Source organism: Canis aureus, chromosome 25 (genome assembly GCF_053574225.1).
Source record: "Canis aureus isolate CA01 chromosome 25, VMU_Caureus_v.1.0, whole genome shotgun sequence".
In the NCBI taxonomy this organism is placed as follows: Eukaryota; Metazoa; Chordata; class Mammalia; order Carnivora; family Canidae; genus Canis; species Canis aureus.
This window is the reverse complement of record NC_135635.1, coordinates 13,845,213-13,858,761: the sequence shown is the minus strand read 5'-3', so window position 1 is coordinate 13,858,761 and position 13,549 is coordinate 13,845,213. Positions and strand designations below refer to the sequence as shown.

Genomic DNA, 13,549 nt, shown 5'->3' with positions numbered 1-13,549 from the left:
TATTTACTTATATTAGAGAGAGCAAGCAGGGGGAAGGGACAGAGGGAGAGAACGCCCCAAACAGACTCCGTGCTAAGCACGGAGGCCAAGCCCAATGTGGGGCTAGATCTCAAGAGCCTAAGATCATGACCTGACCTGAGCAGAAACCAAGAGTCAAACACTTAACCAACTGAGCTACCCAGCACCCCTAATTTTTTTTACTTAATGTAAATAAATAATTTAGATCCACTTAAAGTAGGATTGAAAAACTGCCTTCCATTGAGTTTCTAAGAAAACTCAAAGTATCAGTTTATGCTGGTAACAGATATTATTCACCTACAGAGTGGAAAAAGAAAGATGAAATATTTCTTCAATTTTCCAGTAATTTCTCCCTTTGGCAGAGATTCATTCCTTCAAAGGTGGAAAGTGGTTTAGCAAGATCTGCAGAAAGAACTAATACTTTTAAGAATTGTGTACTCTCTTTAATGGTCCTGACACATGTAGGCCCTAATTGGCATCAGAAACTTACTCACATTAACTTTTAATAAAACTTCATCAGTCTCAGTCTTTAATAGCTCATCAAGGCACATGATTTATTATGCTGTTCACATAGAAGCTTAACTCCCTACATCCATATCACATCAAAACCTTTTTCCTTCAGCTGTTAAAAATTCATTTCAACACTGAAGTCCCACGCATCTAAGTACTAGAGTCTATCTTGTTCAATATTCTATCCCCGCAACCATACAGAGATGTTCAATAAACATCTATTGTAATACGTGGTGGCAAGAGAACGTAAGTTAGAAAATATTGTGTAACCTGCTGCACCTTTTAGCAAATTTTCCTCAACAGTTACATGAATCTGTTGTTTTGATTACTATAAAGTATGATATCAAAATCCAGAGCCTATTATATCTTTAAGCTTTAACATAAGATTAGTTTCCAAAATATTTGTTGTTTTGTTTAAGATTTTATTTATTTATTCATGAGAGACACAGAGAGAGAGAGAGAGGCAGAAACACAGGCAGAGGGGGAGAAGCAGGCTCCATGTAGGGAGCCCGACGTGGGACCCGATCCCAGGACTCCAGGATCACGCCCTGGGCCGAAGGCAGGTGCTAAACTGCTGAGCCATCCAGGGATCCCAATATTTGGTTTTAAAATCTTTCAAAGTTTTAAAAACATTTTTCTCATCTCTTTTGGTCCAAAATAAGCCAAATAGTGATCAAGGAACAATTTTTGTACCTTAAATTTATACATATAACATATTTTTATATAGCTAAATCTTTAGATTTAAAGAGTGGGTTTTCTTTCATTCAGGTCAGAATGTAGACTCTTAAATCCTAAAAGAATGTTAGCTATATTTGCAGTTCATAAACACCTTGTCAATCACTGAAACAATTCAAGAACTGCATACATATTTATCACTGCATTCACTTTTAAACAAATATTGCCAAAGATTACACACAGTGTGAGAAATGTCACCTAAATGCTGAAAAACCTGTAAATATCAATTTATAATGGTAGGTTCCTTACCTGTCATTAAAAAATATATCAGTTTCTTGTCCACTTTCAATTTTGCTGAATGCCATCCACTTATAAATTAGTTATAATAATTCAAAACACCCAGTTATATTTTTTCTATCATTCCTCAGTGTTTCTTCCATCCTCTAAAATCATGATTTGAAAATTAAATATAAAAACAATTTACAGACCTCCATCCATCCTTTTGGAGATAACTGAAGGCTCCATCAACAACACTAGCAAAGAACTGGCCTCCGGTGATGAAGAGGGTATTGATGGTGACTAATCGACCTCTTAAATTGGGTGGGGAGACCTCAGCGATGTACACGGGCACTGTCATGGAAGCAATGCCTGTGAAGAAACAAGGAAAAGTCAACAGAAGACATTTACTCAAGATCTCTGTTGTTATAAATAATGGTGCTAGACAAACACACACACTCATACACATACACACACATACTCCCTTGGTTTTCTTTTTTTTAGATTTTTTAAAAATTTATTTATTCATGAAAGACAGAGAGAGAGAGAGAGAGAGAGAGAGGCAGAGACACAGGCAGAGGGAGAACCAGGCTCCATGCAAGGAGCCCGACGTGGGACTCCATCCGGGGTCTCCAGGATCACACCCTGGGCTGAAGGCGGCGCCAAACTGCTGAGCCACCCAGGCTGCCCTCCCTTAGTTTTCTACTTTAAGCAAAGGTTTACCAGATACTTAAATATTTTGTTTATAACTACTGACTCCTGCAGATAAGTAAAGAGCTATGTGGATATCTATTTTCATATTAACACTTGAAAGCCTACAAATGGAACTATCTCTAGAGCTCTCACATAACTTTAGAATGTATATAAAGCATGCTTCATAATTTTTGTGGAATAAAAATAAGAAAATGCTCTCTAGATAGGATATAATTATCAAAATATTTTTAGTCTATATGGAAATGTAATCAGACAATAAGAAAAAAAATTATCCCAGACTCATATTAACTATTCAAAGTCATCATTTCCAAATGATGGAAAGACCAAAACTCTTAATTGGCCTACTAATAAGAAATCAAAAAAAAAAAAAAATCCATAGAGCAAATCAACCTATTCAATTGGCTAGGTACAGATTTTTGAAGTAGCTTACAATGGACAATACTTTGGTAATTTAGAGTCCTTAAGAAGATATGATCTTAACCATAAAAAGAGATAACTTTATGTTATAGCTGCTTAAAATTGTTCTACCTCAAATTAATGTAGCATAACCTATGGTAGTAGTTCTAGAACTTAATTTATCACTAAGTCACTTATGTAACCTTTTTTCTTTCTTTTTTTTTTTTTTTAATAAAGATGTTTTCACCTCATCCAACCCAGAACTACGAAATAAAAAACTAGAGATGGAAGATGGATCTTTTAAAAATCCTCCAAGGACTCATGATGCTATGTTTTTACAAACTACAGTTCTATGGCCTGCAACTTTAGGCTAATCTAAAATTACTTCTTAAAAGAAAATCTTGGTCTCCTTGGCTATATCTAGCTCACTTCTCAGTAGCACTTTCAATTTCCAGATGTGTCTAATTATTCAACTTAAAACTAGTATCTAGTCAATACATGCCAAGGGCTAAATGGAAAAAAAAAATAAAGCAGGAGTATCTAAGAAAATGTAATCTTATTCTAGCTGTAGATACCATAAATTGTTCTCTAGATTAAGCGAGAACATTCATGGGTTTTATAAGATAACCACATGGAACTGCTTTTAATGAATTAATCTTTACAATGCCAAAAAAATACCCTATATTGAAGTTATGTTTATTCTTTCCATTATTTGGATGAGTTGGAGACCTAAAATCTTCAGATTTTATGAGTTTCATAAAATAAGCATGTGTTAGTAGACAAAGTAAAATAGTCTTTACAATTAAGTCATCACCTAAACAGCTGGATGTCTCCATCTGACTGCTAATCAACTTAAGAGAATACATCATATTAAATTGGCTTTCATCTAACTTGGAAAGAGGAAACATTTGAGGAAAATGTTGACAAATCAATTGTATATTCTTTTTAGTTCTTTTATAATTAGAACATCTCAATAAGCTTCCAAAAAAGCAGACAACAGTAATTGTCTGGATTTCTTTTCCTGCTTGGTCTGGCTGTAACAGGAATTCATTGCTCTCTTTACCCAGACACCTTTACTCAGTTATGCATCCTGAGAATTTAAGCATGGGAAATCAGGACTGCAGTTTCAGGCAGCACATGCTTGTCACAAAGCCACAGATTTTACTTGATAGAAATGTACAGATATCCTCAGGCCTTATAAAGATTAATTATTAAAAATAAACACTAGGACCCTGAGAAGTAACAGGGAATGGCAAAGAGAAAAAACTGTTACTATTACAGACTCATTGGATTTAGAATTGGAAAGAACCCCCAAAGATCTGTCAAATGAGTGCTCACACTGACTTTACAGTGTTACAACTGCCTACATCTGATACTTCACAGGCATTGATTACTGAATCGTCAAAACATCCCTATAGAGGACATATAACTATCCCCACTTTGCAAAGAGGTACCTACCCCAGGTCAGATGATAATAAGGGGAGGAACCAGAATTTGAACCAGGTAAGAGGAATTCCAGAGGCCAATTTTCAAAGTTCCTGATTCTACTGACTGGCCACCACAGATGAAGGAAGTCTCTAGAACCAGTGGGTTTAAATTCTAGCCTTGCCACCTCCCGTCTGATTAAGTCAGGACAAAATAACCTTTTTAAAAGGTCTCCAAAAAATAAATAAATAAATAAATAAATAAATAAATAAATAAATAAATAATAAAAAAAAAGGTCTCCAACTCATCCAAATAATGGAAAGAATAAACATAACTCTCTTCCATATGAGTTGAGACTCGATGAGTTCGTAGAGTAAAAGCACTTAAAATTGTGCTTAGTATATAGAAAGTAGTCAATAATGTTAGCAATTATTTCCAGGATTACTATACCTCTAGTTATGAAGCATTGTAACTTCTTTTGATTCAGTCTGACTTGGTTAGGTGTTGGCATTATTAGGATGAACATAAGTCAACAAAATAAGGTCTCTGTTATAAAAGAAGCTACACACAAGTCCTGCCCACATAAACAGCCAATCAAATAAATAATTTCAAAATACCATGATAAGGGTGCAGCTACACACTGGGTTCCACCTTGTGATGCAGACAAGTGCTGCGTGGTGACAGTGATTAGAGGCTAGTTCAGAGAGGCTGGGCAGACAATTCTTCAGAGGAGAGCAATGGCCTTAAAAAAATATGAAATGATAAGGGATTTTCTCAGAGGTAAACAGTAAGTGTGAAGCAGAGTATGTGTGGAAAGGAGAGGCAAACCGAGCCCAAATCATGGAAGGAGTATCCATTAATCAGTGAGTGTGCATCGCATACCTGATCTGAGCTGGGCACTGTGCTAAGCACTGGGGACAAAGTGCTGTAGGAGAGTCATGTCCTCTGTCCTCCTGGAGCTTAACGTCTGCCAGGCAAAATGTGTCTGAACAAATAATTAGATGTCAAATGCGATGGGCCTCACCAAAGGGAATGTGTGAAGAATAGGAGCTCATAGCAAAGGGACTGGCCCAGCTTGATGAATCAGATAGTTCTTGGATAAGATGGTCATATTTAAGCAAGGATCAGGTAACTGAGTAAGCCTGAGCCTAATGACAGCATGGGGAAGGTGACACACACTTGAGACAATTAGTCCAGCTTAGACAAAGGCCTTCAGGCAAAAAGAGACGCATTGTGTTGAAGAAGGGGGTGCTATTTCTGGAGACACAGACAGAGACCAAACCTGACTATACAAGACCTATACAAGAGGCTTTTGTATTAAGGACTTGGTATTCAGAAGCCTTTAAATAGTATAATGGAAGAAAACGCACCATCAGATTCATGTTTCTAAAGAGTCATTCTCTGGAGGATGGAAGACTAATCACAGGGGAGCAACAAGTACAGTGACAGTAAGAGATGAGTAAAATAGAGAGATTCCAGAAGTATGTATTTAGTATCTAGGCTAAAGGGAATTGGAATGGAACATGAAGGATGAGAGAAGAACTGGAGGATGATGTTCAGATGTCCAGAATAAGCAAGTTGGAGCATGATGGCTACTTTGTACAAAGATAAAGGACACTGGAGAAACAGCAAGTATGGAAGGAGAAGATGATAAGGTCAAGTTTTAACCAGGTTGAGTCAGAGGTGCTCTGTGAAACACACCAGTAGAAAGCAAGTAGAACACTTGCTGAGTGTGTCAGGAATACAGAATAGTGACATGTGAGCATTTCCAGCTTGCCTCCTTTCTCCCACCTGGTAACTCCATCAAAATAACCAACCTTTCAAATTGAAAAAAAAAAAAAAAAGGGGATCCCTGGGTGGTGCGGTGGTTTGGCGCCTGCCTTTGGCCCAGGGCGCGATCCTGGAGACCCGGGATCGAATTCCACGTCGGGCTCCCGGTGCATGGGGCCTGCTTCTCCCTCTGCCTATGTCTCTGCCTCTCTCTCTCTGTGTGACTATCATAAATAAATAAAAATTAAAAAAAAAAAACAACCTTTCCTTCCTCTCTCATCCCCTAGGGATAATCTGGTCTTTGTCACCCTAGTTCTTGAGCCATTATCTTGCTAGCCAAAAAAAGGATGGAGAAGAAAATATGGATCAAAATCTGGTTTGCAGGCAGAAGTTCAAATGGAAAAAAAGACTGGAGAGAGTTGTGAATGAGAGGTTCAGGGTCGGTATGGAAAACATGGGAGCCTTTAACAAAGGGACTGAGGCTTAACTTAGGATAGGAGGCAAAGGGGTAGACAACAGAGATTTTAAGAAATATTCCTGAGTTATAACTTATGTACTATATTCTTCAAGACACAGAGTATTGCTGCTATTCCAGTGCTTTTAGTTGCTAGACTGTATATATTGAAAAGGCAACTTCAAAGTGAGACTGGGTCCACAGTGGGGTTTGGAAGTTACACAAGGATCTGAAGCTCAGAAGATAGTTCTGTGCGGATGGTACACAAAACGGAAACCATGGGAATGGATGATATCACTCAGAAACGGAAGAGGAGAAGAATGCCTAGAACTCAGTGCTCAAAAATTCCAGTATTTATGGAACTGCTGGAGGAAGAAAGAAGGAGCAACTGTAAGCATCTACCTTATACTTCAATACTCTGCTGTTCTCTGTTTTTTTTTTTTTATGTTACCATTTTGTGTAAGTTCACCCTATCAATTCATAGATGGACATATCTCATTCATTATCCCTCAAGGAAAGGTAAAGAAATCCAGCATCACAGACAGACAAGAGATTTTCAGAAAGTCATATAAGCAGGTTAATATCAAAGTGAGCCTCATAGATTCAGGTCCCCCTAATCTCTGTTATGTGCCACTTGAGAAGCAAGGGCCATGTCTCTGATTAGAATGTGACCCTTTAGAAATTTCTCAGATACATTTTCTTCTTGGAACTACTACTTCCGCTACCACACATAAACTTCTAGGGGCAGGAGGGTCTGATCTTTCCTGACCCCCACCACCTACTTTGTGACTTACTGCCACCAGATGTCTTGTTAAAGAACTCGGTCTAATTAGTCAGTCGTATGTGATTCACTGTGCAATTTCAAGCTAGACAAGTGCAAACCCATAAAACTGTTTTATGAAAATGGAAAACTATAAAAGGCGGCTAAGTTCAGGGAGAGCAGCAGGCTCCATGTTCACTATGGCTATCTTGCCTTGCTATCAATAAAACATCCATGCAAGTCATAACCTGTGGATTTCTAAACATCGTGCTACCCTAAAACCTCTTCTCTACTTTGGGGAAACAAATGGAATTTTGTCCCTAGACAAAGCTCACTGTTCCAATGGAGGCCAGTTAAGTAACACTGTATAAAATCTCCAAAATTAAAAATTAAGTACTTCGTAAATTGATGTAATTTAAGATATTTAGGATGTATTAATGATAAAGTTTAGGAAAGATCTATGAAGAACTTTTTACTTATTCTCTGTTCCAAACACTACTCAAAAGAAACATCTGATAAAGAACAAATTCTTACTAGTCCACCCAAGAAACCGATTAATTGAAATTGGCATAAGCAAGGAGTGGTACAAGCTCCTGTTCGCAGCTTATTAGCATAAATGCCACCACAAAAATCTATGTTAGTATTGTTCCTGAATATTGTTAGAAAGTTCAATTTCTTACAAAATCAATAAAGAAGTCTAAATCAATGAAAACTCATGATCATGTCTGTCCTTACGGAGTTCCACCAGAAAACTGCACCTCAGACACCACAGTGCAACCCGGTTCACACTCTCACGTTGCCAAGCTGATCCGCCAACAACAGCACAAAATGCTCTTGAGTGCAGAAGCTGGCTTTCAAAAACTGCTGGAAGCCCTTTTAAAGTCCTGAGTCAGAAGTATAAATAATTCCATAAACAAATAGCATTAGAAAATCCTGTTGCGATGGGTAAATACCCATGAACCACAGAAGCCTCTAGGCACAAGCCAGGCAGCAACTAATTAGCTTCTTAGAAGCACAGGAAGCTACCTTTCAATAATAATACTTCTTGAACAAGAAGGACTATGATGTCCTAATTACATTTTGTAAATTATTGCTCTATGATCTCTAAAGAATAACTTTAATAAGAATAAAGAGAATGTCTTAAAACATGTCCCTTACGTAGTTCTTTCAGTGGAGCTGTCCTGCCTAGGACTGTGTCTGCATTCTTCTGAAGAGTCAATCTACAGTTACCAGGTTATTAAGACAGAATTCAGTTTTGTTCTTTTTCTAACAAGACTTAAGACTTTTACAAACACTGCTGGTAACTTCAAAGAGCAATAAGCCCCAAAGTAATGAAAATATATATGCAACACAAAATGTCTGTAAAAGAGGAGCCAGGTTATGGGTGAAATTTTATCTATGGGGATAAGGAGCAGTATTACTGTTCTATAGTGTTAAAAAGCTCTTCACAAGGCATTATAAACATGTCACCATCATTTAAATGCAGTATAGTCTTTAACAACCTAAATGACCTCTCCCTTCATATTATTTGAAAATATAATATTTATCTTCTCATATTCCTGTTTACTGGTAACATCGCAGTCAGTAAAGTCTGTATCACATTGTTTCTCCAAGCCCAACCACAACCCCTTTAATGGAATGATCATAACTCACATATCTTCTGTACTATAAATTTGCCTGTCAAGCATAGACCTTGGCTTAATACTTGATTAGTATTTTGGGATGCATATACAAAACCATATCCTTTTATTTATACTTAATTTTTTATTTTTTTACAAAACCGTATCCTTTTAAATTACAGTTAACTGACAGGTTTTAAACTAAATACATTATTCATCAGGGAAAATTTGGAAGTCACAGTTAAGAAGTTAGGTAAATAAAAATCAACTCTAATCACACCTCCCAACTACTAAAATTTGGTTATAACTTGCAGTACTTTTTCCATAATTCTAGCTTTAACTCATTACCAACATTTTCCTTCTCTTTATTCTTTTCTCAAAAAAGGGCCTCAAACTCCTGGCAGAAGCAATTCAGGTATGATAAACATAGAAGCTAAATGAATGAGACATAGAAGATACAACATACTCTGTAGGCCAAAAAGAAAACATCCCTGTGCAGCTCTATACAACAATCAAATACCAGTTTGCCACCCTTACAGCACAGGATCATTTTAAGTAACAGTATTAATATTCCAGTATTCAGATAAAGAGAAGAAAGAAAGAAGTGTTCCTAGAACACACATTAAAGAGGGCAGGAAAAGAACAGAGAAGGAAAGAATTTCTTAATGAGGAGAATGGAGAGAGATGGCAAATAAAGAAATTAATACATATGTAAGAATTGTATTTATTTAGGTAAGAAATTTCCTGAAACAGTAGAGGTTCTAACAGAAAGATAACTATATGAAATGCTAACAAAAGTGGAAGCAGTATGCTTTTACACCCAACAAATGGAATACACAAAGGTTAATAAGAAATCAATATGTTTTCCTTGAGGCAGTGAATTTAGCAAACAGGAACTTAAGTGGTGCTTTGTCATATTTAGCTCTATGTGACATCTAGAGGTAAATGTTCTAGTACAACAAACAACGTGGACCTAACAGCAGCTAACGGCTGTGAATCACCTAAATGTAGATTGTAATTGAATAGGCATAGAGAAAATACACAAGAAATGTGTACAGAGGAAGATAAGCCCAGGGCGCTAGAATCTGGTTGTGGAAATATTCATGCAACAGATATAAAGTGTTGAGAAGTAAGATAGAACGAATTATTAGAGGAAATATTAAGGAAGCAAATTTTTAATCCATTCTTTGAATATAAGGTCTGGCCTTGCCTAAAAGGCAGGAACAGAGAGCTATGAAGAGGGAATCAGCTTAAATGAAGACAACAGAATAAAATTAAACAGGAAATGGGTAGCATAAAGGATTGCCAAGAACACTAAAAAATTAATAGAATATGTAAATAATTACAGAAGTAAACACCATATTGGAGGCAGTAAATAACAGAAATGAAGCTGTGTGAAATTTGAATCAGTGTGGAACATCAATTTGAAATGGTCTCCAAGAATGGAAAGGAAATTAAAATGATAAGACATTGTTGAAAGACAAACCATTATAAAAGAAATAAACAGCCCCACAGGTAGGTAGCAACAGCAAAATACATCCTGGGAAATTTTCTGATTTGTAAAGTTAGCAAAAATTGATGAAATTTTTTTTCAGACAGAGCAGAAAGAAAAAAACAGTTCCCCACCAAGTATTAAAAACCAGACAATATAAAATGCCACAAAGTAACAACTGCACATATTTAAGGGGGAAATATTGTGATCCAAGTATCTTCTATCTTGCCAAATTGTCTTTCAGGCATGAAAATGTGAAAGACATTCTCAAGTACAAAATATCTAAGATAAAACACCCATTTACTATTTTTGAAACAACCTCCAAACCAACCCTAAGATTAACAACAAAAATCTTAAAGATAGGGGAGTTTCAGGAAAAACGACTCAGAGCATCTGCTCCTTTAGTCTGGGGGGGTGGGGGGGCGGGGGGATCTAGCTGAAAGCTGTACCACTGAGTATTCACTCAACCCATCTTGTGATGACTCCTCTCTTTTTCCAGCTGTAAGTAACAATTCTTGAGCTGCACAGATAGAGTTTCTTGGCTTGTCTAATAACCACTTCAAAGTTTTAACTGGTCTTTTCTGTTTCAGCTTTTGGTAGCAATTAGCTTAACATTTTACTTGGTTTAGAACATTATGCCTGAATAATTATTAAATAAAAATTTCTACTTTTTATTTGTAGAGCAAGAAAATGTCCATCTTCATTACCAAAAATCTCTATTAATGACTTCCTGTGTCTCTAAAAATTACACTAAATGACCCTAGCCCTTTGCGGTTTTTTAAAGTGGTAAAAATCATGTACGCCACCCATCAATAGATATTTTCCCTCCCAGCCTTGTCTAGTATTATCTTTCCATCCATATGAAAATCCCTATGTTGCTTACATTTTAAAAACAATATAAGTAATAAAATCCTAAAGTAAAAATGTGGAGGAAAAAGGTACATTTTTTAAGATCTACAAACAATGATACAACCTACTTTCCCAGATTCTTCACTAATAATCCTTGGTAATCATGGAAATCTATCTGCAATGAATTTTTAGCTGTTTGACGAGGAACATAGCCAAGTTAGCTTTTACTGCCTTAATAAGAGGGAATTACCCATTACTACAAAATGGGGAATTGTGTTCTACTTGTACATTTTTTGCACTTATCATTCAAGATACTTTTGAAATGGAAAAGTTTGCTCTTAGTTCTGTATCATCTGGCTTTAGGAAAGCTAAATCTCATTAATGATAAAAGGGACTGGAGTGAAAGACATGAATGATTTTTAGGTTCTCTCTAGAATAAACTTTTTTAATAGACATAACAAACTTTCTATTTTGTTCTTTAGTATACATCAAGAATGGATACATAATTCAATGGTTGTTTAGCTGATTCTTGGAACTGGCAGACACCAGAAACATTTATCAACACTACGCAATTCTGTTTCTTTTTTCTTGTAGGGTCTAAAAAGAATATAGGGATCCTTAACATTTGTGAAAGGTGATAAGCAAAATGTCATAACTGTGGCTTAGTAACACTCTTAGGCTCCAAGTGATATGACAAATAATGAACGATATGGATGCTTATGAAAAAGGCACTATCATCCCTCTTAAGCTGGCTTTAGAAAGAGATGTTTAAATAAACCCCTGTATTGCTCTCTATGGCTTATAAACATGATTTCACTCTACTTGTAGATCTAGTGGTGGCTCTGATTCAGTCAACGAAGCCTAGCTTTGGCACAAATTAGCTGGCATTATCTCTTATTTCTGCTCCAGCAGCTTTGAGACATTGACACAGCCAGAATAAAAGTAGTGATTTCCAATTCTTTAACAAATGACGAGATAAAGTGACATTTATCACTGCTGCTACTCCCATTTTACCTTAATAATTAAATTGTAAAAATATCTAGCTCATTGTCTTATTCTTTTTGAATAGTATTTTACAAAATCTCTATCTGCAAGTATGCCAATGGCATATTTTAACAGGCTTTTATTTATATGAAGTCAATTTCCTATTCAGAAGGAGACAGTAGGCAGAAAGGCAGATGACAGACAGATGTGGGAGGACGATGAATAGATGACAAATAATAGATGGTAGGGATACAGTTAAAAATCATTTATATTCATTTTCAAAGGGCTATTTTCAACTTGATGAACACTCAAATAGGTAGCTTTAAATGCAAAAAATTAAAAATGTCATTCTCTTAGCATGTCTCTTGTCAAGTTGAAAAGGATTCCTAAATCCTGGGTGGCCCAGCAGTTTAATGCCTGCCTTTGGCTCAGGGCATGATCCTGGAGTCCCGGAATCGAGTCCCACATCGGGCTTCCTGCGTGGAGCCTGCTTCTCCCTCTGCCTATGTCTCTGCGCCTCTCTCTCTCTCTCTCTCTCTCTTATGAATAAATAAATAAAATCTTTTTAAAAAAATCCTGAGGTTTCCTTTTTTCAGGTATATCCCAACTTTAAGCTTGTGTTTATCTTCATATTTATGTGAGGGGGTCACAAAGAAAAGAAGAAAGAAGAAACAAGTAGTTTTTTTGAAAATACAAAAGTAGGAAGAAATAGCCACTGTATTTTGGTCATCTCCAATCTTCTAATTGCTGTTAGAATTCCTCTGTTAAATGATAGCTGACTTCTTGCCAGCAACAATGGGGCTCAGAGGACAATAAAATGGTACCTTCATTGCACTGATAAAAAAAAATAACTATCAATTTAGTTTTCCAATTCAACAACAACAAAAAAAGTCTCCTTCAAAAACAAAAAAAGCAAAATTCCAAAGTACATAAATTCTAAAAGCCTATTTTGGGTTTCTGGATCCAACTGCAATGTGTTGGGGTGAGGGGACCCTCCTGATACCAGAAAACAGTTCTTGGACATCAACAAGGTGTTTAAGGATTCAACTGAATTCAGATACTGTCTACCCAGAGATAGCATGGTATTCAACAGGTTGAGAGCTCAGTCCTCAAAACTGCTCCACCAACCCCATTTCAGATGCCACTCACAAGTCCAGGTTGCCCCCTGTGCTTCTGATCAACTGCCTACAAACTAACAGTTCTAATGACGACCCTATAGTTCAGGATGCAATTGCCAAGTCCAGGTTGTTACCTAAACTTCTTACCAACCGGCCACAAATCAGATTCCCACAACCTCCACCTCAGATTCGATGAATTTGCCTGAGTAGCTCACAGAATTCACAAACATTTTACAGTTGATCCTTGATCATGGGGGTTAGAAGTACCAACACCATGTTGTTTTATTAGAAAATCCTAGTATAACTTTTGACTCCCCAAAACTTAACTACTATTTTTTTTAAATTTATTTATTTATGATAGACATAGACATAGAGAGAGAGGCAGAGACACAGGAGGAGGGAGAAGCAGGCTCCATGCCGGGAGCCCGATGTGGGACTCCATCCTGGGACTCCAGGATCGCGCCCTGGGCCAAAGGCAGGTGTTAAACC

The 13,549-nt window shown here is 36.7% G+C and overlaps 1 protein-coding gene across 1 annotated transcript in view; it reads right to left on the bottom strand.

Annotated features, from left to right (window-relative positions):
• Positions 1 to 13,549, bottom strand: part of SLC2A13 (solute carrier family 2 member 13) — a 360,021-nt gene that overhangs the window by 305,006 nt on the left and 41,466 nt on the right. The window contains exon 2 of the mRNA XM_077870447.1: positions 1,692 to 1,851. Within this exon, the coding sequence (XP_077726573.1) occupies positions 1,692 to 1,851 (160 nt within the window). The remainder of the gene's footprint in view (positions 1 to 1,691; positions 1,852 to 13,549) is intronic.